At 60.2% G+C, this 24,104-nt stretch overlaps 1 protein-coding gene across 5 annotated transcripts in view; it reads left to right on the top strand.

Moving 5' to 3' along the window:
* FLT4 (fms related receptor tyrosine kinase 4) overlaps positions 1–24,104 on the top strand; it is a 41,008-nt gene that overhangs the window by 8,697 nt on the left and 8,207 nt on the right. For all 5 annotated transcript variants that reach the window (XM_019661367.1, XM_019661368.1, XM_019661366.1 and 2 more), the window contains exons 2-27: positions 5,583–5,679; positions 6,287–6,531; positions 6,704–6,816; positions 6,938–7,100; positions 7,304–7,443; positions 7,773–7,941; positions 8,265–8,382; positions 10,987–11,141; positions 11,226–11,388; positions 12,789–12,912; positions 13,994–14,102; positions 15,122–15,484; positions 15,744–15,890; positions 15,981–16,112; positions 16,317–16,423; positions 16,711–16,846; positions 17,319–17,423; positions 17,747–17,860; positions 18,072–18,160; positions 18,281–18,431; positions 18,941–19,035; positions 19,318–19,440; positions 20,624–20,735; positions 21,802–21,901; positions 22,173–22,278; positions 22,739–22,884. In XM_019661367.1, the coding sequence (XP_019516912.1) occupies positions 5,583–5,679; positions 6,287–6,531; positions 6,704–6,816; positions 6,938–7,100; positions 7,304–7,443; positions 7,773–7,941; positions 8,265–8,382; positions 10,987–11,141; positions 11,226–11,388; positions 12,789–12,912; positions 13,994–14,102; positions 15,122–15,484; positions 15,744–15,890; positions 15,981–16,112; positions 16,317–16,423; positions 16,711–16,846; positions 17,319–17,423; positions 17,747–17,860; positions 18,072–18,160; positions 18,281–18,431; positions 18,941–19,035; positions 19,318–19,440; positions 20,624–20,735; positions 21,802–21,901; positions 22,173–22,278; positions 22,739–22,884 (3,622 nt within the window). The remainder of the gene's footprint in view (positions 1–5,582; positions 5,680–6,286; positions 6,532–6,703; positions 6,817–6,937; positions 7,101–7,303; positions 7,444–7,772; positions 7,942–8,264; positions 8,383–10,986; positions 11,142–11,225; positions 11,389–12,788; positions 12,913–13,993; positions 14,103–15,121; positions 15,485–15,743; positions 15,891–15,980; positions 16,113–16,316; positions 16,424–16,710; positions 16,847–17,318; positions 17,424–17,746; positions 17,861–18,071; positions 18,161–18,280; positions 18,432–18,940; positions 19,036–19,317; positions 19,441–20,623; positions 20,736–21,801; positions 21,902–22,172; positions 22,279–22,738; positions 22,885–24,104) is intronic.

The raw sequence follows: 24,104 nt of genomic DNA, 5'->3' as shown, positions 1-24,104 counted from the left end.
TGTGCACTCCTCACCCAGGATCCCAGTGTGCTGCTCCCACAGTCAGCCTCCCGTGGCTGACGCCAGGGTCCCCGCTGCCCAAAGCTGCTGACAGCACAGAGAAGAGGTGTGCACTCTGGCCTTTCTGACCTCGGCCCGGCGCCTGGCCCAACTGCTCTGCTACAGGCTGGGGGGCCAGGGCCGCTGGCCAGGGGAAGGAAGAAGCCAGTTCCTGGGCCAGGAACAGGAAGGCAGGGGGAGTGCAGCAGAGGCCAGGATGACAGAGCTTCCTGCTGCGGGAAGGGAAGGACAGCAGGGACAGACAACAGCCAGGCAGGAAGGATGCGCCTTCTCCAGGGTTGCAGGTGGGGGCTGGGCAGCATGGAGCCTCTGGATATGGCAGCCCTCAGGCCCTGGTGTACACACGGGCATCAGGGAGCCTGTCCTTTAAAACTAGAACATCTTTTTCAAAGGAACAACAGGGGCTGACACAGTTTCAACCCAAAGGAAGACCTCAGAAATTCATTTAGCTGGCCAGTCAGCCATCCACCTATCCTCCCACCCACTCATCCATCCTTCTGTCCATCCATCCGTCTGTCCATCTGTCCTTCCATCTTTCCATCCTTCCATCATCTATCCATCCACCCAACCATCCATCTATCCTTCTTTCCTTCCTTCCTTCCATCCCTCAATCCACCCATCCACCCATCTATCCGTTTATTCATTAAAGAAGTATTTACGGAGCCTTGCTGCTGTGCCAGGTGCTGTGCTAGGCGTGGGGGTGGAAAGGAGGGCTGTCTTGGTCGTTACCGCAAAGAAATTTACTGTCTAGTAGAGGAGATGGAAAAACATAAGTTAAACAAATAAGTAAATAAGGTAATTACAAATTGTGACAAGAAGGATGAAGTGAGCCACCAGGAGCCTGAGCTGTAGCTTAAAGGGAGTTTGGTTTTGGAGCGGGTGAGGAGGTGATCCCTAAGCTAAAGGTGAGAGGAAGCCAGCTGTGCACAGCATGTGAGAGGAGGCAATCAGGAGGAAAGGTGTGTGCAAAGGCCCGGGGGTAGGAGAAGCCTGGCATGTTACGGAACAGCTTAGAGGCTGTGGTGACTGGAGGACGTGAACACGAGGTGAGAGTGGACCAAGAGAGCATGGAGAGAGGGTGGGGGGCAGCCCAAGGTCAGGAGTTCGAGTTTTCCTGAAAGTACAGTGGAAAGTCACTGACCGGAAAACACAAGCATGCTTTTAAACTATCACTAGCTGTGTGAGGAGTGGAGGAGGGCAAGAGCGGGCCCAGGGAACCACGCTGGAGCCGAGTGCAGTGGGCAGCCCCCAGCCCCCAGCAGGAGAGCAGGAGCTGGCTCTGAGATGCTTTGGTGGTGGACAGAAGGGCTGGGGTGGGAGAGGTGGGCATCCACAGCCACTCCCATCTGGGGAGATGGAAGCTATCGAGGAGGAGCCTTTGGCAGAGGTGAGAGGGTGCGAGTCAAAAGTTCAGCATCAGAAATGTGGAACTTGGAGTCTGTGGGGTAGCCGAGTGACGTGGCAGCTAGATCCTTTAAGCTGGAGTTGAGAGAAGGGGTCTGGGTGGGAGATAGAGATTTTGGAGGTATCTGGACACTTAGGAGAGAGACCAGTGGAGAACAGAGAGCGAGGAGCACAGCATTTAGTGCTGGACAGAGCAGGAGGAAGAAGACAGGGGAGGGTGAGCTCACAGAAGGCCCACAGGAAGCACAGCTCTGCTCCCTGCCCACCAGCGCCCATGGGTCCTCACAAGCACAGCCTGGAGGTCACGGGAGGCCATGAAGCAGGGCATGGGGCTGCACCCCAATGGGAGGACAAGCAAATGTGAAAGGAGGAGAACAGGGAGCAGAGCTTTTGCCATGAAGGGGGATGGGAAAGGGAGCAGTGGCTGGAAGGGAATATAAGGTCAAGAAATTGAGGTTTTATTTTTATTTATTTATCACAGGAGGTGATTCCGTAGAGAAATATTAGTGATCAGAAGAGAAAGAAATGATCTGCAGGAGTCAGGTCCAGGGGGCTGGGATCGTCGGCGTGATGGAGAGTGTCGGAGGGCTTTAGGGCTCAGGCTGGGAGTGTGGGGTCTGGATGTGGGGTGATGAGATGTCTCCATCTGATGGCTTCACTTAGTAAATACTGAGAGGGCAACAGCGGAGTGAGGGTGGGGAGAGTGCCCTGAACTGCAGCCCCAGGGCCCATTAAGTCTGCCAACAAATAAAGAAAGGCGAGGCTGCAGCGTGGGACTCTGCCGCTGAGGGGCCGGTGGTGCCGGCCGCAGGGTTGGCATGGAGGGCCCGAGGCAAAGGACTGATCAGAATAATGGACCATGGGCCACTCTGTGTTAGGACAAGTGTGAGTCCAGGAAGGGGTGGCGATGGGGAGGGGCTCCTGGCCTGGGCGTTTTGATGCGGCTGAAGGACTTAGCAGTGGTGGGACAAGGGCACCCAGCAGGAGACAGAGGAGGCTGGAGGGAAGCTCAGAGACAGGCATTTGGGGATGGTGCAGCTTCTGGCTAGGGCCAGGTCCAGGGTGTGCCCGGGAAAGAGGGTGTGCTCTGCGTGGGGTGGAGGAGAGTGGAGGGGAGGACCGCAAAGTCCAGGGTGTTGGTGAGTCATCTGTGTGGGTGCTGAAGTCATGGACCATGGCCCAAGTTGAGTGGAGGGGGCTGGAGAGCCAGGAGCAGAGAACGAGGGGAAGTGACCAAGACAACAGCTGATGACAGCTTTAGTGGGGAGGGGGTCGTGCCCTCGGAGAAGGGGAGGTGGCCACAAGGAGTTCTCTGATGTCAGGCATGTGCGGTGGAAAGCAGTAACCACCCACAGGGGCAGTGGTGTCCTCAGAAAACCAGGTTTCAGTTCAGGCAGGAAGGATGGAGGACAATGAGGCCTGCAGCAAAGCCTGCTGAGCACGCAGGTCCTAGTGGAATTGAGTGAAGACAGAGGGGCACTGGGGCAAGTCAGGGCAGGTGACAGCAAAGGAGGGAGTCACACGGTTGGCTAAAGGGGTTAGCAAGCACAATGGATGGTCCCCCTTTAGTACAGCCTTGGTACAGTGGTGCACATGCTTCCTTTGGTGGTATGGTGGCCTCTAAGGAGGGAGCTCCTACAAGATCCATTCTCCTATCCATCCATCCACTCACTCACCTACCCCTATCCACCCATCTATCCACCCAACTCCCATCCATCCACCCCTCCATCTATCCATCCACTCCCCCCACTCCCCCATACTACCATCCTCCCACCCACCCATCCACTTATCCATCCACCCATCTATCCATCTGGCAAGATCCCCAAGGAGGCTGACACGCATGAGTAATGATTACTGCTCCATAAGGAAGAGAAGCATGAGCTAGACTCTAGAAAGACAGCATCTCAGGAGGGAAGGATTACAAATGCCCTGGGCGAAAAGATGAGTAAAGAGTTCAAGATATGAAAAGCCTGGCACTTGGGGATGCTGGTGAGAGGTCTGTTCCTCTCGGAGATGTGTCAGGAAATGAAGGTGGAGAGAAGGGGAGTCAGCAGAAAGGAGAAGCCTGGCACGCCCCACTTTATCTTGGAAGCAAAGGGGAGCTGCCCAAGGAGGCTGGGCTAACATCTGCCACAGCTCCGTCGCTAGGAGTATCAGGTGTGTGCCCTGGATGTGCATCCCAGAGAAGGGGCCCTCAGCCTCCCCGGGGGCCTTGGGGCAACACTGCAGGCCTCACCGCGGGACAAGCACAGTCCCAGGGCAGGTGGGTGCTGGCTGCGGAGGCTCTCCTCTGGTGCTCACACTCGTCTCAGGCCTGACTCCTAACTGGTCCATCAGGAGGGCCAGTTTTTTCATCCTGCACAGGCCCAAACCCAAGCCCATCATTCCCCCTCTTCTGTAGCTCCGAGGCCAGTTGTCTGCCTGGTGTGACTTTATTCACTTTCCACTGCCTGGAAAATGCTACTACTTCTTCGAGGTCCAGCTCAGAGCTGCCCTCTCAGGTTCCTTCCCAGCCCCTGGCAACCCCAGGGGAGTCTCCCCATGCAGGGCGGCCCCTCTCCAGCAGCCCAGGAGGTACTGGATGGGGACTGATGCGCATGGAAGGCCAGGCACCCACCTGGAGATGAGTGGACCTGGTGGCAGAGCCCACATGGAGAAGACCCACGGAAGCAGAGCCCAGGGCCACTTTCCCACCTTGAGGGCCCGAGGCCAGGGGTACTGGCCTGAGTGCCAGGCGGGGGCACGCTGGGTTCAGGCTAAGGAGGGACTTTGTAGCTGTCAAAGCACCGGCCAGGTGAGGGGCTTCCTTCTTAGGGTGGCAGTGCAATCCCCGGGCAGGCCTCAGTTTCCCTCTCTGTACGGTGGGACTAGATGCTTGGTGAGGGCTTCCCAGCTCTGGCCATCTTGTCCGTGTGATGCCAAAATGAGATCTTTGTGTGTGGAAGGTGCCACCCTGGTACCTCTTCTTAGTGGTTGGGGAGTGGAGGTAGGCCAGGGTGGCCTAGAGCCAACTAGGGCGGGGCCCCGGGCCTTGGGGAGCTGGGTTAGGGAGGGCAGAGGAGCCCGACCTGGGGTTGGAAGGGACTGGGGGCTGGGATGGGGTAGTGGGCTGTGTCCCCCAGGAGGACAGGGACTTGGGCGAAGGGATAGGACACAGCCCTGGACCTTGAGCCACGCAGTCCTCTCTTCCTGTTGTCTCAGGATGGTCCTGGCAGGAAGCATCTGCCGGAGTCCCAGGTCCAGACCTCCCTGGGGCCTGCTCCCACTCCTGCCGGGATCACACACGCACAAGTCCATGTGCGCCCACACACTGACATGTCAAAGACATTTGACACATACACCAGCCCCACAAACACACAGGACCACACCCACAGATAGAGACAGATGCACACACAGAGACACGCCGATGGACACACACACACACACACACATCCATCCCGCTGGCAGGAGGATGGTAGGCAAGGGCTGGGGTCCCGGAGGGCCGTGGGAGGGTTTTCAACCAGGTGAGGTAGAGTTATTTGTATGTTTGAGGATGAGCCCTGTGGGAGAAATGGGGGGCTGAGGCGGGGAAGTCAGGGGGAGCTGGGGCAGTCAGTGGGGGTGTGGAGGGTGGACAGAAGCTAATGGAGCCACAGGCACATGCAGTGGACTCTGTGTGAGAGCACGAGCCCACAGGCATCATTCAGGGGTGAGACCTTGGGCCTTGGTTCTGGGCGTGTTGGGGAGGGTCTGCACTGTGCAGGACCCTCTCACAATCTGTGGCTGTGGCTCTGGAGTTCAGGAGGGAGGGCCCTTCAGGCAGGTATGTGGGGTCACAAAGCTGAGGTGACATGCTCCAGGCCTCCCCAATGTAGGGTGAGGTTTGCAGTCTCCCTGTCAACATGCTGGCAGCTTGGCTCATATGGAGCCAGAGGTCTGTGCTCAGCCCAGGCCTCGGTCAGGGCTCACTTGGGGGGCCCTGGACAGGGGCAGGGAGCAGGGAGGTGGAGGCTACTGTTTCTCTTGGGGCCTCTGTCCATGCTGTTCAGGGCCCCTGCCCGAGGAGGGCTCTGCGCCTGGTGGACATTGTCCTGTGAACTCATGACCCAGTGCCACGCTAACCCTGTCTTCCACTCCAGGTCTGGTGAGTGGCTACTCCATGACCCCGCCGACCCTGAATATCACAGAGGAGACATACGTCATTGACTCTAGTGACAGCCTGTCCATCTCCTGCAGGTACTCAGCCCCCGGGGCAGAAGCCTGGGTCCCTCCTACCTGGCAACCAAGGAGACTACAGAGCTGAGGCAGGAGATGGTGGCAGAGGGCCCAGAAGGCAGGCCCTTCCCAGGGCAGAGAGGCCTCGAGACCCAGTGGGGCTCTTGGGAGCCTGGGTGTGGGAGCCGCGGACCCTACACCTCCCTTACCCACACCCACCCTGGTCATTTCGCATGGACCACAGAGCCGTTACGCTGCACTCACTCCTGGGCCACCCCACACTGAGCCCAGGCAACCCCATGCCCACCACCTAGGTCACCCTGCACCCACTTCAGCCACCCTCACCTCAGGCCAGTTACCCTCTGTCACAGGCCATATGCTGTCATATGCTGTCCTCCCTGCAGCCCAGCTATTACAGGCTCTGGCTTCTCTGTAGGCCACCATGTCTCACGGAGGCCTAGGAGCCAGGCGGAGGCCCAAGGGGACTCAGAGTACTCCACCTGGGCTGGGTCCATGGTGTGTGCCCCAGCGCTGGGCTGGCCTGACTTCTGGGTGAGACAACCCATGGGCAAGCTGCAGCCCCCAGGGCTGCAGTAAGGCCACTCTTGACCTCCGTGTCCTCTGCCAGGGGGCAGCACCCTCTCGAGTGGGCCTGGCCAGGGGCTCAGGAGGCACCCGCCACAGGGGCAAAGCACAGCGAGGACACGGGGTTCGTGCGAGACTGCGAGGGCACAGACGCCAGGCCCTACTGCAAGGTGGTGCTGCTGCGTGAGGCCCATGCCAACAACACGGGCAGCTACCGCTGCTACTACAAATACATCAAGGCCCGCATCGAGGGCATGACCGCAGCCAGCACCTACGTATTCGTGAGAGGTGAGGGGCCCAGATCATGCACTCCTGCAGCCATCCATGTGGTGCAGGCAGGGTCCTAGGTCCCAGAGGGGCAGCCAGCATCCACACCCTCACCCCCGGCCTATGGACCCTGTGGGACTGTCCTGCTGCGCCCCCCACCTGCCCTTCCCACAGTCTGCCTCCCTCTCTGCAGACTTGGAGCAACCATTCATCAATAAGCCGGACACACTCCTGGTCAACAGGAAAGATTCCATGTGGGTGCCCTGCCTGGTGTCCATCCCGGGCCTCAACATCACGCTGCGCTCGGTACAGCCCCACCCCCACCCCACCCCGGATCCAGCCCTCCTGTCCTGTCCCTGGGAAAGGCGGCCATTGACCTGGCCAGGGGGAAGGGGCCATGGGTGCTGACAGCCACCATGTCCTGCAGCAAAGCTCGGTGCTACTGCCCGATGGGCAGGAGGTGGTGTGGGACGACCGCCGCGGCATGCGCGTGCCCACTCCACTGCTGCGCGACGCCCTGTACCTGCAGTGCGAGACCAGCTGGGGCAGCCAGACCTTCCTATCCAACCCTTTCGTTGTGCACATCACAGGTAGGTGTGGCCCGGGGCCTTGGGGTCCTGGCCCAGTGCCTGCACCCCGTGTTCTGCGGGGAGAGTTGCAGGAGGAGAACAGGGAGCCCCCAGTTCCCAGTCATGGGGCTGTAGGTGCCGTTGCTGGGTGCTCGGCGCCCTCTACTCTGTGTGTGCTGTCCAGTGAGGGGTTTGGGGGAGTCACTGTTTGTGTGTGTCACCAGGCAATGAGCTCTATGATATCCAGCTGTTCCCCAAGAAGTCAGTGGAGCTGCTGGTCGGGGAGAAGCTGGTCCTGAACTGCACCGTGTGGGCCGAGTTCAACTCTGGCGTTACCTTCGACTGGGACTATCCAGGGAAGCAGGTGAGGCCAGCATCCCTGCCTGAGGCTGTGCCTGAACCACCCCCAAGAATCCCCACCACTGCCTACACCCATCCTGTGCCCACACTGTCCCCAGGAGACCCGTTACTGCCCACACCCACCTTGACCTGGCACACAATGGCTTCTGTTTAGAGGCGGTGCAGACTCAGTTCTGCTCCAGAGGCCCAGTCTGATGTGGAAGTTTTCCCACCCCAAGGACCACTCTGGGTGCTCCCGGAGCCACTGCTGGCTGGGCTGGGTGTGTGCCTTTGGTGGTCAGCCCTGCCGGAGCCCACCTGTTCTGACCCTGGGCTTCCCCTGGGTGTGGGCAGGCAGAGCGGGCGAAGTGGGTGCCAGAGCGGCGCTCCCAGCAGACGCACACAGAGCTCTCCAGCATCCTGACCATCTACAATGTCAGCCAGCATGACCTGGGCCCGTACGTGTGCGAGGCCAACAACGGCATCCAGCGCTTCCGGGAGAGCACCGAGGTCATTGTGCACGGTATGGACGGGGTTGGGTCGACGTGCCCAGCAGGGCCTGGCTGGTTTGGGGCTCAGTATCAAGCCTGGAGAACAAAGGTCCTTGTGCAGTGTGGGCCCAGGGTCAGAGGTCATAGTGCACCAAGCAGTGTGGAGTCCAGCCGGAGGGAAGGGAGGGCTGTGAGTGGACGGCCTGCCTGGCCTCCACACCCTGAAGGGCAAGGCCAGCCCCAGTCTGCAGGTGTCTAGCTGCTGGGGTTGTGGGGCTGTGGCTGGGAGTCCTTGGGCAGTGGTGGGTCAGCAACACTGGGCCCCAGATTTACGCTGATGCCTCCCATCTGGCAGAAAAGCCCTTCATCAGCGTTGAGTGGTTCAAGGATCCCGTTCTGGAGGCCACAGCAGGAGACGAGCTGGTGAAGCTGCCTGTGAAACTGGCAGCGTACCCCCCACCGGAGTTCCAATGGTACAGCCCTGGCTTCCACCCCTCGCTACCTGCCAAGCCCAGCTAGGGAACGGACCTTGGGGCGGGAAGGGCATAATGCTCCCTGGCAGGGCCTGCGCCCAGAGACCCTGTGGAGACCTCCTCTAAAAACACTCTAAGGAGGGAAGGTTGGCCTGGGTTGCTACTAAACTGTGAAAGCTCGTACATGCTGGCCTCCTGTTATGTGTGCTTCTTAATTGCCTCCTGCACCCGCTCAGCATCTCTGAGGGCCCTGCCACTTTGTGTCACAGAGCTCTGGCATGCCCTGCAGTAATGGCTTCAGGTTTTCTTCTGAACAGGTTGCCACTCCAGGATCCTCCTACACAGAAATACGAGGTGCCACAGGGGTTCACAGACCATTATGGAGCCGGGCCCTGGGCAGGGCCTGACCTACAGGCAGTGAGCGAGAGCTTCCAGGAGGCCCACAGGCTGCCAGAGCCCGGCTCTGGTCTGTCCTGAGAGTAAGGCCACCCATGCAGAGTATGCCGAGGGTCAGTGAGGGGATCCCTCAGTGGTGGCTCCACCCTCGCCAGGCACTGAGCGCTCCCCCAGAGCTGGAGAAGGCACAGCACCCCCCATGCACCCTCAGGCCATCTGAGCAGTCCATGTGGCCCAACTCTGGCAGGTTCACACTCTAGCCTGACCCCCCTCATGATACAGATGAGAAAACAGGCCAGGAAAGGAGGACATTCCCACTTGAGCCCCAGCCTCCTGGGAGGGCCCTGCACTGTCCTTCCCCAGCTGGCCAGAGGAGCGTTACCCTTTCCAGCCTTGGCATCTCCCGTCAGGCAAAACAACCTGTTCTGAAAGCCTGGATCCGGGCAAGCAGAGGCCCCAGACATTCTCAGCTGGGAACCTATCTAGCTGGCTGTAGGCTGGAAGCAGGCTTCTCCTGGTCCTGTGACCCTGCCTCTGAGGCCACGGACTTTGAGGTCCACTGGGGACATGTGGTACAAGACCAGGGCCCATAAGACAAGGTCCTGAAGGGCACTGATGCAGCCTGGAGCTTTCCTCATAGGTGCAGCCTCCTGGAGACACCTGGGGCCCTGTCCCCTGTCCTCCAAGGGCAACAGGACTGCCCTGCTCTGGGTGCATGGCTGGCTCTGCTGCATCTGGGATCTGGCCCAGGCCTGATCCTCAGACAGCCTGTCGCCATCCCCACCACATCAGGCCTTTCTCTTGGCCAATGTCCCCCTCCAGAATTGCTCAGCTGGCCCATTGTCCACCAACACACCTGCACTAGTGGTCACCACAGTCCCATAGGGGCTCACTCTTCTGGGTGTGTGATGATTATGAGTAAATGAACTGATTGGAACTTAGTGGACAGACAAGCTGGGGTGGCTGACACTAAGTGCCACACCTCAGCCCTCATGATCCCTGCTAGGTGCATTTCATTTCCCCAGTTTTCAGATGAGGACACGGGGTTTGGGGTGGTGAAGGGATTTGCTAGTATCCCAGACGCGGCAGGGGCAGGCGGGACTCTGCATCAGAACCCAGCAGGCTGCACGGCCTCGGTGCTGCCCTGCCCGCTGTGTGACCCTGGGCCAGTCACGTCCCTCCCAGTTGGGCTATGGTGTTACCATTGAGAGCAGGGCCCTTGCACCCCCCTCACTGTTGGTGTCTGCCTGAGGGCTGTGCCTAGTACACCCGGGAAGGCGCCTGCCTGAAGGGGCACCGTTTGTTCCCAGGTGGAGCCCAGAACTGGGTTTCAGAGGCAGCACTCCCAGCTCAGGACTGAGGAGAAGCCACCCTCTGGGTGTGCGGCACCTGTCTGTCCGCACCTGCAGTGAGACGCCCTGGGCACCTGCACGAGCCGCCTCTCTGTGTAGGACACACGGCAATAAGGGGATAGTCCCTGTGGGACTCACAGCTCAGTGGGGGAGACGGACAGCCATTTATGAAGCATTTATGAAAACCAGCGCGGGGATGAGTAGGCAGCAGAAGCCAAGGGCCGTGCTGGTTCACAGGACCGGGGGAGTCTTGTCTGATGAGTGGGTACTTGACTTCATGTAGGAGGGAGGGGGCCCTGCAAGCAGTGGGGAAGGGGGAAGCGTGAATGCAGGCTGCAGGAAGGCAGAGCCAGGAGAGAGTGAGGCAGGGCCCCGGGGTGGTCAGGGGTAGGGCTGTGCTACTCCGGGACCGCTCCCCCCGCAGGCACTGAGACAGGGCCTACTGGGAGGGTGGGCAGGACCCTCCTGGGGTTGGCCTCTGAGCCTGGTGGCCAAAGCCTGGCCCTGGCCACAGGCTGGCCAGAGAGAAGGAGGCTGCACTGAGCTCACTACCTGTGGGAAGACCTTTGGGGTTGGCGAGCGTGCTGTTGCAGACCTCCAGTGTTCCTGTCAGGGTTGTGGTCACGCCTGGAGACCACCCCCCATAGCCTTTAGGGCACCTGCTCCCCAGTGCAGTGTTGGCTGCCCCAGTCTGCACCCCGGCAGGCCCTTCCCAGCAGCCTCCTGGTCTGTTCTGGAGGGGCCCCACCCCCCCCACAGGACGTTCCGGTTGCAGAGGCTGCGGCGGGCAGGAAAGCAGTACCAGGACAGGCTGGGGCGGGTCCATGCAGTCCCCTGAGCTCCCTTCCTGGGCCAGGTACAAGGACAGAAAGGCTGTGTCGGGGCGCCACAGTCCACATGCCCTGGTCCTCAAGGATGTGACAGAGGCCAGTGCGGGCATCTACACCCTCGCCCTGTGGAACTCCGCGGCTGGTCTGAGGCGCAACATTAGCCTGGAGCTGGTGGTGAATGGTAGGGTATAGGGGTGGGAGGGCAAGAGAGGGGATGGTGGGTGGGCGGGCTGCTGGCTGACCAGCTGCTTGCCTATGCCCCTAGTGCCCCCCCACATCCATGAGAAGGAGGCCTCCTCCCCTAGCATCTACTCCCGCCACAGTCGCCAGGCCCTCACTTGTACTGCCTACGGGGTGCCCCCTCCTCTCAGCGTCCAGTGGCACTGGCGGCCATGGACGCCCTGCAAGACCTTTGCCCAGCGCAGCACGTGAGTGTGGCTCCAGCCTGTCCTTCCTACTTCCCAGCCCTGCCCCAACCTCGGCCATGACCCCCACTCACTGCCTGCACTCCTCCCCGGAGCCCTGCTGTAAACTCAAACCCTGTCACGAAAGCACTGCAGCCAGTCCCTGACCTTACCCCATCCAAGCAAAGCTCAGACCCTCCCGGTATTAGTCAGGCCCCACACACCTCCCTCACCAGCAAAGCCCCCAAACAAACACTGGCATCATTGGAGAGGACCAAGGGACGTGCCTCTGGACACCCAGGAGGACACCTGCCAAGCAGGCAGACCTGGGCCAGTTTCACGGGACTTGCACTGAGCCTCATGGCACCACACGTGCCCACGTGCTCATGAGCTCATCTGTGTAGCACTTACTGGCACCCCTTACAAAGGAGGAAACTGAGGGCCTGAGGAGGGACATGACTTTCCCAAGGTCATGTCCTTTCTGACTGCTAGGCCACACTCCTCTACACTGAGTTGGGTGCCAGCAGGACAGGCCAGAGAGAACACTCAGGGCAGAGACAACTTGGATAAGCAGGCGACAGGAGAGGAGGGTGCCTGGGTGGCCAGAGGCACTAGGAAGACAGGGAAGGGTGCTGAGCAGAAGAGTAATGGGTCAGATTTAGTAAGAGATCCTTGCGGGCAGAATGGAGGGTCACAAGCTGGGGAAGGATGGAAGCTGGGAACCCAGGGAGGAAACAGGGCAGCAGCACGGGTAGAGGGGCTGACGCCCCAGCGTGGTCAGTGAGGGAGGCTCAGTAGGGGTGGTCTGTGGGCCTGAGCTGGCCTGAAATGTCTAAGGCTCATAAGGCCACGGGTCACTGTTGGCCCCTCCAAATTTGCTTCCCTCTGAAGATCTACCATTATTCTCTGTACCAACTGACAGTGCCCTGGGGCCACTCTGCCATGCTAGGGGCAGACAAGGACCTCCCTTGGGGTCCCAGATCCTAGTGGGAGACCCATAGATGCCACCTGGACCAGGGAGAGGCTGCAGCTCTGGAAGGGGGAAGGAGGGAGGAAAGGAGGGAGAGTGAGAGCTTCCTGGAGCAAAAGTGGTGTCTTTGCTGCCCCTGGAGATCTGGGTGCACTTTGTAGGAGGGGCACATGGGAGTGGGGGATGGTAAGCACAGCAGGCTGGAGGGCGACCACAGAGCCACACTGTGTGCTGCTCAGCAGGCTGTGTTTGGCAGTCCCTGCAGGATGGGTTACAAGGCCCTGAGCCTGAAGAGTGGGAGACAGTGTTCCAGAATCAAGCCCCCCGCCCCCTTGCTCACCCCTCATCCACCATGATATGGAAGATGGCCCTGACTATGACAAAGACTCAACTCAGTGTAGGCCCTCCCAGCCCATACCTCTGACCTTCCCTTCTGTTTCTTTGACCCCGGCAGCCGGCGGCAACAGCGAGACCGCATGCCACAGTGCCAGGACTGGAGGGAGGTGACCATGCAGGGCGCCGTGAACCCCATTGAGAGCCTGGACACCTGGACTGAGTTTGTGGAGGGGAAGAATAAGGTACGACTCCGCCATGCATTGACTGGCAGAGGAGGAGAAAAGAGGAGGCAGGGGCCTGCTCCTGGCCTTCTTGGTTTGTGCCAGACCTGCAGGGCTCTGGGGATGGCAGCTGAGTCAGTGACCTTTCTGCAGTATCTTGGGGCTTCAGCTCCCTGGCCCTGTGGGTGGGGGGCCGGACCTCAGCTGCTTCCCAAACAGAGAAGTTGAGATCCAAGACCGCCTGGCCAGGCCATGGGCCCCAGCTGCCCATAGGCTCCAGGCTGGTAAGCTGCTGGCCCAGCCTAGGGGCAATGCCTAGAAGGGGCCAGGCGGGGGGAGGTGACTGAACAAAGGCACCCACTTCCTACAGTCACTTCCTGTTTTCCTACACACCTCCAGAGCCTCTTCCTGTTCCAGGCCTGGCCAGGAAGTACCCGGCTTGGTGTTGGGGGGGTTGGTGTTGTGGGGCGGGGGGGGGGGTCTTTGGTTGGTAGGCAGGGCCTGTGGTCCTTTCTGCTCCCCTGCTCCAAGCTCCCTACTCCGTCAGGCCAGAGTCCTTCTGGAGGTCTAGGCCCCAGCCCCTCCCCTTGCGGCCACCCAGAGCACTGACGGAGATGCTGTGGGCAGCCCTAGAGCCTATGTGGGTACATCACAAGGATCTCACACAGTGACCAGCTGCTTAGCTTAGGCCACAGCCTGGCCTTTGATGTAACCCCAGCCTGAATCCTGACCCTGACTTGTACTGACCCACCACCACCAGGCCCCTGGCCCCTCCTCAACATGGCCACAGCCTGAGCCCATCCACAGCCAGAAGACTTTCCAGCCCTAACAGCACCCTCTGACCCCAGCTACTGCTGATGCCAGCTGTCCACAGCACTCTTCCTTGACTTTTCAGAAGAGCCCCCTCCCTCTGCTGCCCAAAGGCCTTACCCTCTCTTCCCTGCCTCACATTCCTGGTCCTGTCTCTGAGCTCTGTCACCTGCAGCCCAGAGCCTCAGTTTTCCCATTCCTCTGGTGGGCACAGCAGCCTCCTTGCAGAAAGGGAAGGTCGGGTGGGGGGAATTCAGGCAGGAAACAGATCCTCTGCCTGTGCTCTGCCCAGACGGTGAGCAAGCTGGTGATCCAGGACGCCAATGTGTCCGCCATGTACAAGTGTGTGGTCTTCAACAAAGTGGGCCAGGACGAGCGGCTCATCTACTTCTACGTGACCAGTGAGTGACCTGGGTGGGCCTGGCAGAGGTCAGGGACCAAGTGGACACAGGAAGAGAGCAGGCCTGGGAGAGGAGGATGAGACCACGTTGGGGCCAAGGTTCTGGTGACTGTGGAACACCCGGGAGAAATATACTGGGCATCTGGGCCTGGGCGAGAGGGATAGATTTGGAGGCTATGGCATATGGACTGGGATGCTGGTCCACTGGGATGGAGTAGCACCCTCTGCCCTCAGCCCTGGAGGTGCCTCCCCTAGGGGTGGCGTCTTGCACCTTGCAGCTCCACCTAACTCTGCCTGCCTCGCACCTCCTTCCCAAGCCCTGGATGAGAAGAGGCAGCTCAGGCGTACGTTTTGTCCTGGGGAGAAGGTCTGTAGTTTCCTTAGATTTTTAGCCATGTTAGTAAGCTCAGGAAAGCTAAGAAGCCCACAAAAAGGAAGTCACCGGGCTCAGGGGTGTGGAGGGTGGAGGAGGCATGCATCTGGAAGAGAGATGGAGCTGGAGAGAACACCTGGGGGAGGGGAGGAGGGAGAGGAGGCCACAGGAGCCTGACCAGGAGTGGCCAGAGGAAACTGGAGCGAGAAGGCCACTGCTGAAAGCTAATGAAACAATGAGATTGTTTCAAGGAGAGGACAGTGGTGGGGTGTGGTCAGCAGCGAGGGAGGATGGGGACTCAGGCTGCCACTGAGTTTGGTGACAAGGAACTCACTGATGACTGGGTTCCTGGGAGAGGTGGGGACAGCAGCCCACTGGGGGCTTGTCCAGGGAGAGCTGCAAGGAGGCAGACAGGAGGAGAGCCTGTGGAGCCGACTTTGGTGGGCTGGCCCTGGTGGTCAGTGAGGGGCAGGGGTGGGTGTGAAGATCTCCCGGTGGTGTCCCTGGCCCGGATTCTCATGATGCACACCTTTGGTTGAGAGCTGAGTGAGTCCAAAGGCCTGTGGGAAAGGGAGAACAAGCACCTGGCAGGTGAAGCCCAATGTCACTAGCACAATGTCACGAAGTGGTTCCTCCTCCTACCCCAGCCATCCCTGATGGCTTCAGCATTGAATGGGAGCCGTCAGAGGAGCCCCTAGAGGGCCAGGCCGTGCGCCTGAGCTGCCGGGCGGACAACTACACTTATGAGCATCTGCGTTGGTACCGCCTCAACCTGTCCACATTGCACGATGCCCACGGGAACCCGCTGCTGCTCGACTGCAAGAACGTGCACCTATTTGCTACGCCCCTGGCCGCCACCCTGGAGGAGGCCGTGCCGGGTGAACGCCACTCCACGCTCAGCCTGACCATCCCACATGTGGAGCCCGAGCATGAAGGAGACTATGTGTGCGAGGTGCAAGACCGTCGCAGCCACGACAAGCATTGCCACAAGAAGTACCTGTCAGTGCAGGGTGAGGCGGGCAAAGCTGGCGGGAGAGGGTGGGCAGCGCTTCCCAAGGAGCCTTCACCCTCAGTCCAACATGTACCTGGGCAGTCCATCCATGAACCCGAGTCTGCACCAGTGTCCCCTTCCCACTCCACACTCAAACCCTGCCCCTTCTTTTAGCTTCATGCAATCTGCTCCCACCCCTCTGCTCCCTGGAGGGCTCCTTACCTGTGCCCTCTGGCTTTGGGCATTGCACTTAGCTCCCTCTCGACTCCTGCCCCTAGCCCTGGAAGCCCCGCGGCTCATGCAGAACTTGACTGACCTCCTGGTGAACGTGAGCGACTCCCTGGAGATGCGGTGCCCAGTGGCTGGGACGCACATGCCCAGCATCGTGTGGTACAAAGACGAGAGGCTGCTGGAGGAAGAGTCCGGTAGGGGGTGGACCTGAGAGAAGGGCAGGGTGCGGAGGCTCTCAGGCCAAGGCCCCAGGTCCATCTGAACTCGAACCTTCACCCCTGCAGGAATTGACCTGGCTGACTCGAACCAGAAGCTGAGCATCCAGCGCGTGCGCGAGGAGGACGCGGGCCACTATCTGTGCAGTGTGTGCAACGCCAAGGGCTGTGTCAACTCTTCTGCCAGCGTGGCTGTAGAAGGTCCGGCCTCCCCCTTGCGCCCCTCTGCCCACCTCCTGCCCTCACTTGGTGCCTTTTTGTGGCCACCTCGTGCAAGTCGTGCCCACCAGAAGGGGTGCTTCCCGTGGAGTGCACCCTCTCCCCCTACACACACACACACACACACACACACACACACATACGCACACACGCACACACTCACATATGCCCTTTCTGCCCACCCAGGCTCCCAGGATAAAGGCAGCATGGAGATCATAATCCTTGTGGGCACTGGGGTCATCGCGGTCTTCTTCTGGTTGCTGCTCCTCCTTATCTTCTGTAACATGAGGAGGGTGAGTACTCCCTTCCTCAGTTCCTCATGACTCCCTCTGTCTGCTCTTCACCCTGGCCAGCCTGTAAGATAAGGAATAAGGTCCTCGTCGTGGCTCATGGAAGCACCTTCTCCCCAGAAGTCTCCCTGGCCCCTCCGTGCTGGGTTCTTATGTGACCAGAGGTTTTGTCCCACTGTCCCCTCATTGATTGAGAGCCCTGAAGGAGATCTCATCTGTCCTGGGCAAAGTTTTACCCATGCCACAGCAGCATGGCCTAGCCAATGAGCTGTCTCCACCCCCATCTCCAGCCAGCCCACGCAGACATCAAGACCGGCTACCTGTCCATTATCATGGACCCTGGGGAGGTGCCTCTGGAGGAGCAGTGTGAATACCTGTCCTATGATGCCAGCCAGTGGGAGTTCCCCCGGGAGCGGCTGCACCTCGGTGAGGACAGCACCCAGTATGCCCCACCCACCCTGTCCTACCTGGCAGGGGCAGTTTCAGCTGCTGTGGGGCCAGCAGGCTGGAGCCCTGAAAATGCACCCATTCTCAGAACTCATGCCAGAAAGTCCCACCGGGCCCTCACCTGGCCTGACCTGTCCATCTGGGAATGAATCCCCAAAGCCGCAGCCAGGGTTCCCAGTTCCCAGGCCCCAGAGGTCACCACGTCCTGCTGCTCTGAGCAGGGTGGGCCCCCACACCTGCTGGGAGAGGATGCAGGCCTTCCTGTCTGCCTCTCCTCTCCCTCTGTCCGCTCAGCTCTCCAGGCTCTTCCTGTTTGGCAGAGGGGCTCCCGACCTTCCTCCCCCTCCTGGGCCTTCCTTCCTGGCCCTCCACACGGGTTGCCCCTGCTGCCCATCTCTCTCCACCCTCACCTCCATGCAGCTCACCTGGAACCGGCTCCCTGCCTCCACAGGGAGAGTCCTGGGCCATGGAGCCTTCGGGAAGGTGGTGGAAGCCTCTGCTTTCGGAATCAACAAGGGCAGCAGCTGTGACACTGTGGCTGTGAAAATGCTGAAAGGTCAGCGGGCGGGCGGGGCTGCTGTGCGGGTGAGAAGCAGGGGCTCTGGGTGGGCTGTGGTGCAAGAAGAGAAACTGAGGCTCAGAGTCAGAGTTTCACCCAACGTTCTACAGAGAGTCCATGGGAGTCAGAGCCGGGCCGGGGCTCAGGTTTGAGTAATCCTTCCCAATTCCACCTGAACCCCTGCCTCAGAGGGGTGGCTGGGCGGTGCTGGGGACCCCGCGCCCGCGCGGGCAGGAGCGCTGATAGTACCTTAAGCTAAGCGTATTGGGGCCCAGGCTGGGTGGACCTGGCAGCACATGCATCCCCTCTGTCCCCTCCAGAGGGCGCCACAGCGAGCGAGCACCGAGCTCTGATGTCGGAACTCAAGATCCTTATCCACATCGGTAACCACCTCAACGTGGTCAACCTCCTGGGGGCGTGCACCAAGCCTAACGGTACCGAGCTCGGGAGCCCTGGGGGGAGGGCCAGGGAGCCCTGGGGGGAGGGCCAGGCTCTCGGGGGCACTGGTCTGCTGGGGCGAGGGGTGGGCTGAGATTGGAAAGGGCGGGGGCGGGCCGGGAAGCAGGGCGATTGGGGAGCGGGGGCGTTGCTTTGGTGTTGGCCCTTCCGCGTGTCCTTGGTCACCTAGCGCTTGCCCTGCCCCAGGACCCCTCATGGTGATCGTGGAGTTCTGCAAGTATGGCAACCTCTCCAACTTCTTGCGCGCCAAGCGGGAGGCCTTCAGCCCCTACACGGTAGGTGGGCGCCCAGCCAAGGCCAGAGCTCTGCGTGAGCTGGCCGCCATAGTGGGATGGGGGAATGCCTCTGCCGTGGGCGGCGGAGCCCCCCTTCGGACCCGCTTTGTGCACCCGCAGGAGAAATCTCCTGAACAGCGAAGGCGCTTCCGCGCCATGGTGGAGGGCGCCAAGGCCGACCGGAGGAGGCCCGGGAGCAGCGACAGGGCCCTCTTCACACGGCTGCTGATGGGCAAGGGCGGGGCGGGGCGGGCCCCTCCAGTCCAAGAAGGTAAGAGCCTGGCTTCCCCTTGCCCAGGATGTCTGGCCGGCACCATGATACCTCATGATCAGGGAGTTGGGATAAGCCAGCCTGGGGCTTTGGTGGAGGGTCTTATATGGGAAAACATGTACTGGGTTCTGCCTTAGGGAAGGGAGGACATCTCAGAGACAGTTTCCATAGAGACTTTTGACATTTGATTTGGGCATCACTGGATAAATAACAGTTTGCCTTGCAGACAGGGAGGGGGAGCAGACAGGCAGACATAGCAGGTGCAAAGGTCCAGTGGTGCAGCACTGTTCACTTACCTGGAAGTATTTAGTGGGTGTTGCAGAGAGTGGAGACTGAGGGGAGGGATGGGAGCCAGGCCGCAGGCTTGTTAGCTAGTGCCACGGGCCTCAGGGGCCCCGCCAAGAGAGATGCAGCCAGAGTTGGGTGAACAAATACTCCCTTTGGGACAGTATGGAAGATGGAGGTCATGGAGGGGAGCCCTCTTGAGCCTACCTTGCTCCTTTGTGCAGCCGAAGACCTGTGGCTGAGCCCGCTGACCATGGAAGACTTGGTCTGCTACAGCTTCCAGGTGGCCCGAGGGATGGAGTTCCTGGCCTCCCGCAAGGTGAGTGCCCCAGCAGCCCTTCAGAGTGGAGAAGGGCACAGACCCACCACCAGGGTGCGCGGTCCTAGCTTACCTCACAATGACCTTGTGGTGGAGGCCCAACTCTCCCACTTGGCAGAGAAGGAAACAGCCCAAAGCCGGGAAATGACTCCACAAGTCCTCTCCATAGCGAGTCCTGGGGGTGCACAAATCTGTGCTGGAAGGAGCAGAGCAGGGCACCGGCATGGGTGTGTCCTCAGGGGCCTGTGCTGACCACTTCTTCGCGCTCCCTCCGGCCCCTAGTGCATCCACAGAGACCTGGCTGCTCGGAACATCTTGCTATCAGAAAGTGACGTGGTGAAGATCTGTGACTTTGGCCTGGCCCGGGACATCTACAAAGACCCCGACTACGTGCGCAAAGGCAGTGTGAGTGCAGGCCATGTGCCTCCTGTCCAGGAGCAGGGTGGGGTGCTCACCAGTGGCAGCATGGAAGGTCTGAGGGCCTGCAGGGACCCAAGTAACCCCGCTTGGGACAGGGGAGTGGGGACAGGAGCTGAGGAGCAGGGAGCACGGTGCTCTGATTGGAGCTGTTTTGGCCTGTGCCTTGGTTCGTTGGTTGGATGCTGACTCCCATGCCTGCCCTGTGGGGGCTGCACATGCAGAGGTGGAGCCTGCACAGTGTCCATCCTGGAGATGGACCGGCGGGTGCAGGGTGGTCACAGTAAAGTCCATGGGTGCTGGGTGCAGTGTGTGTCTTGTTAGTGGCGCTCAGAGGCAGCCAGACAGGTACTTAAATGAGCACCCGCAGCAGATTAAAGGTTTGCCCTGGAAAAGGAAGGAAGAGGGCTGGAAAGAGGGAGGCAACGGCCAGGACAGGTCCAGGCTGTGATAGGACACTCTGTAGAGGGCTTCTGTCTTCACTGCAACTCATAGATACGTGGGGCGTGTGGAGGCGAGGGGTGGGGGTGTGGGGCATGTGGAGGCGAGGTCAGGTGTTGGGGTATATGGAGGTGAGGGGCGGGTGTGTGGGGCATGTGGAGGCGAGGGGCGGGTGTGTGGGGCGTGTGGAGGTGAGGGACAGGAGTGCATTCCAGAAGGCCCCTCTGTGGTTGTGAGGAAACAAGAGTGGGGTGCTGGGGTGGAGGCAGAGGCCATGGCCTTCAGGGCTCCCAGGTAGAGGCCATCAGTGGGAGAGAGACATCTGGGGAGCACATCAGGAGCCACAGGAGGAGGGGTCAGGAGTGACACCAAGCTTCTAGTGTGGGGGCCGAGTGAGTGCATGAGGTGGGGAGGAGGAAGCCCCGCAGGGGCCTGGATCCCCCAGAGGCTGGGCAAGCCCTCTGGAGAGAGTGCAGGGGCAGAGAGGGCCACAGGGACCCAGGACCGTCAGGGAAAAAGCCTTCAAGGAAGTGACAGGCACCTGGAGGTGGGGAGCAGGGCAAATTGTAGGAGCCATCTGAAGGACACACAAGTGGGCTGGCTGGAAAGCCTCTCTTGGGGCCTGGCCCCAGAGTCCCGGGGAAACTAGGGACTGGAGGGCGGCTATCTGGGGTTTGGCTTCCTCCCTCTCTTCCCTCCCGAGGGGACACACTTACTTTGCCTCCTGCAGGCCCGGCTGCCCCTGAAGTGGATGGCGCCTGAGAGCATCTTTGACAAGGTGTACACCACGCAGAGCGATGTGTGGTCCTTTGGGGTGCTGCTCTGGGAGATCTTCTCCCTGGGTGAGTGCCGGGAAGGGGAGGAGAGGCACAGGCGGGGTCACAGGCTCCAGGTTGCACCACCAGCCCCTGTGGTGCCCTGGAGCAAGCAGCCTAGGTCCTTTTGAGGTTCAAGAGTCCCCTCCTACCCGCCTCCCCAACATGGGCTACCCTGGCACCTCTGGAAGGTGGCATACTCCAGCCCTTGCCAAGGCAGAGCCCATGTTCACTCGGCAGGTCCCAGAGGGAGGGACATAGCAGGTCCCCCCTCACCTTTGTGGGGATGCTGCTCCTACTTCAAGGGCTGGGAGCAGACTGCAGGAGGCTGGGTGCTCACTCTAGGGTCCCGTTTATATAAGCCCCATGTGGGAACCTGGGCCCCACTGGGACCAAGATGAAGCCCATACGCTAAGGAGGGAGCAAGGCAGTGAACAAGTGGGAAAGTGAAAGCATCTAGTAGCCACTGCGATGCGTGCTTTTACTAAAGTGAGATCATGAAGTGCCCAGGCAGGACGGGTGGCAGTGTGAGTTGGAGGGGCCGGGCGGGGGTGGGGGTGGGGTGAGGGGTTAGGGCGGTGAGCAGGTGAGCCTGGGAGTACAGTAGTTGGGGGGGGGCAGCCAAGCCCGAGTCTGCACATGCCGGAGATGGGCAGGGCTCAGCAGGGCTGGCATCAGGAGATGCAGGAGAGGTAGGAGACATGGCCTTTGCAGCCCCTTTGGGCCACGCCAGGGGGTGAGGACCTGGAATTTAATGGGAGCCATGTGGGGCTTTGTTAGAGGGTGGGAGCAGTCTGACTCATGTCTTAAGAGGGTAGCTGCTGAAGTGCAGAGGGAGACCAAAAGGGCCCTTAGGACCCTGATGATCCGGAAACCTAGTCTCACTAATATGTCTCCAACACATTAATGTTCACGGCAACCGTCCTCTTTTAACCAAATGAAGCACTGGTACTGGGAGAGGGAGAGCCGTGCCAGGCCCTGCCAGGAGCTGTGGGACCTGCACCCCGCCGTGGGGCCAGCAGAGGCGATTTGGGAGGCTGGGCTGAGCATCAGGCGTCTGCTCGCCACCCACCCACCCCATTCCCGCCGTCAGGGGCCTCCCCGTACCCTGGAGTGCAGATCAATGAGGAGTTCTGCCAGCGGCTGAAAGAGGGCACCCGGATGAAGGCCCCAGAGCTGGCCACTTCTGCCATGTGAGTCTCCTGCTGGCCAGGCAGGCTTTGGGGGACAGGAGAGGTGGGCACAAGGGGCAGTGTGGGCACAAGGAAGTGTGTGCAGGCACAGGAAGTGGGGGGAGTAAGGAGGCGTGCAGGCAGGGCACACCTGTCCTCCTCCGCCAGGCAGGAGGGACACCCGCGCCTGAGCCCTGGGGGTGGGGGCAGGTGGATGTGAGGACGGTTTCGGGGCTGGTTCTGTGGGTGCAGGGAGTGGCCCTCTGACTTCAGTCCAGCCACTGTCCTGCAGACGCCGCCTCATGCTGAGCTGCTGGTCCGGGGACCCCAAGGAGAGGCCTGCATTCTCGGAGCTCGTGGACATCCTGGGGGACCTGCTCCAGGGTGGGTGCCAGCAGGTGAGCCCCGCTCGGCCCTGTCCTGCTGCAGCAACCTCTGGACCCCGCCCCGGGGCTGTCATGTTGGATGGTCAGAGCCCATCTTGCCCCACCAGGAGCCCTCATCTCCCGGCAGAAGGGTGACATGTTCCTCCACCCCCCTCTCCACACCGCCACCTGCCTGGCCCTGCCTTACCTTGTGTGTCTGTTTCCATGGGGCATGCTACCCGGCCCCAGGGCCTGAGGGTGGGCACTTGGCATCCAGCTCTGCTTCAAATAGAGGGCAGGAAGAGCTGGCGCGGGTCCCTGAGGCTGCAGAGCAGGGGCCCTGGGGAGGGTGCTCCTGCCTGCCGCCTCCTCTGGGGCCCTCAGAGCCCAGAACTTCTCGGGTTAGGAACCCCAGCAGTCTCAAGTGCAGGGGTGGGGCTGAGGGGGCACAGGGGCCTCTGACACTGGCCGCCTCTTTTGTTCCTGCCACCAGGGGGAGGAGGAGCACTGCTTGGCGCCCTGCGGCTCGAGCTCGGAGGAGGGCAGCTTCCTGCAGGCGTCCACCGTGGCCCTCCATGTCCCTGAGGCCGATGACGCTGAGGAGAGCAGCCCATGGAGCCTGCACAGCCTGGCCTCCAGGTCAGCGGCCCTCCCTGGGTCCAGGGGTTCCCCCAGGCAAGCAGGGAGAAAACAGTTATTCTTCTCAGTCATCAAGAAAAAGCAAACAGCAAGGACTTGACAGAACATTGTTTGCCAACTCAAAGAGCCAAGTGATCTTAGAGGGCAGTGCTGGTATTAGCGACACTCTCCTGGGCAGCCTTGGGGAGCTGCAGGGCCACATGGCCTTGTGAAGTTGCTTCTCAGTGTACCTCCTGGCTACTCTCTGCCCTCCAGCATCCTTGCACTTCTAGCTCCCCTCCCCAGGCCCTCCCTCCAATTTCAAAGGAGAGCCCATGTGGGGTACAGTGCCCAGGCCAGCTCCACATCGCAGGGAGAGAACAGGGAGGGGGGATGAGACTCAAGGGACCCTGGGAACAGGGCAGGCCACTCACTAACCAGAATCCAGGACTGAGAACTTAGCTGCCTCAGAGGTCACTTGTGACGGCTGTTTACACTCCACATTCCCGCGGGTGTCATTGAGAGGAAGGCCCTGAGACACCTGCCCATTTGCCCCAGTGCAGAGCAGGGCCAGGCCTGGGGACAGGAATGGCCAGCTGGCACTTGCCAGGTTCCTTCCACCAACCCCTCAACATGCATGCACACACACACACATGTGTGTGCACACACAAACACACACATACACGTGCATGCACATACACACAATATGCATAACACACATACACATGCACACATACACATATACACAACACACATGCATGCACATACAAATACATACACACATGCATAGCAAACACACATACACACATGTATGTACATACATACACATATAGATGCACATACACAGAGAGACACACACGTACATAGACAGACATACACATACATATATACTGCACACATGCATGCATATACATATGCATACACATATATACACATAGCACACATATAAACACATGCACACACATATGCACACATACACACACATATATACACACATGCACACAGTCCTGGCAGTAGAACTGCCTGCCTTGCACAGGGCCACCCATCCTAGGGCGAAGGCCTCCCCAGTGTCCTTACCCAGCTGAGTGTGCTCCCTTCCCTTCTGCACCTTCCCCAGCAGGAGAGGAGAAGTGGCTTAGCGAGGGGTTGCTCAGTGTGGGGGCACCCAAGGAGGAACCTGGAGCAGCACTCCAGCCCCAGGCTTGGGGTCCTTCCCAGGAGGGTGGCGGGGGCAGGAGGGG

The sequence above is a fragment of the Hipposideros armiger genome, unplaced genomic scaffold (assembly GCF_001890085.2).
Source record: "Hipposideros armiger isolate ML-2016 unplaced genomic scaffold, ASM189008v1 scaffold_347, whole genome shotgun sequence".
NCBI lineage: Eukaryota > Metazoa > Chordata > Mammalia > Chiroptera > Hipposideridae > Hipposideros > Hipposideros armiger.
Note: the sequence above shows the minus strand (reverse complement) of the source record. Positions and strands in the feature narration are given on the sequence as shown.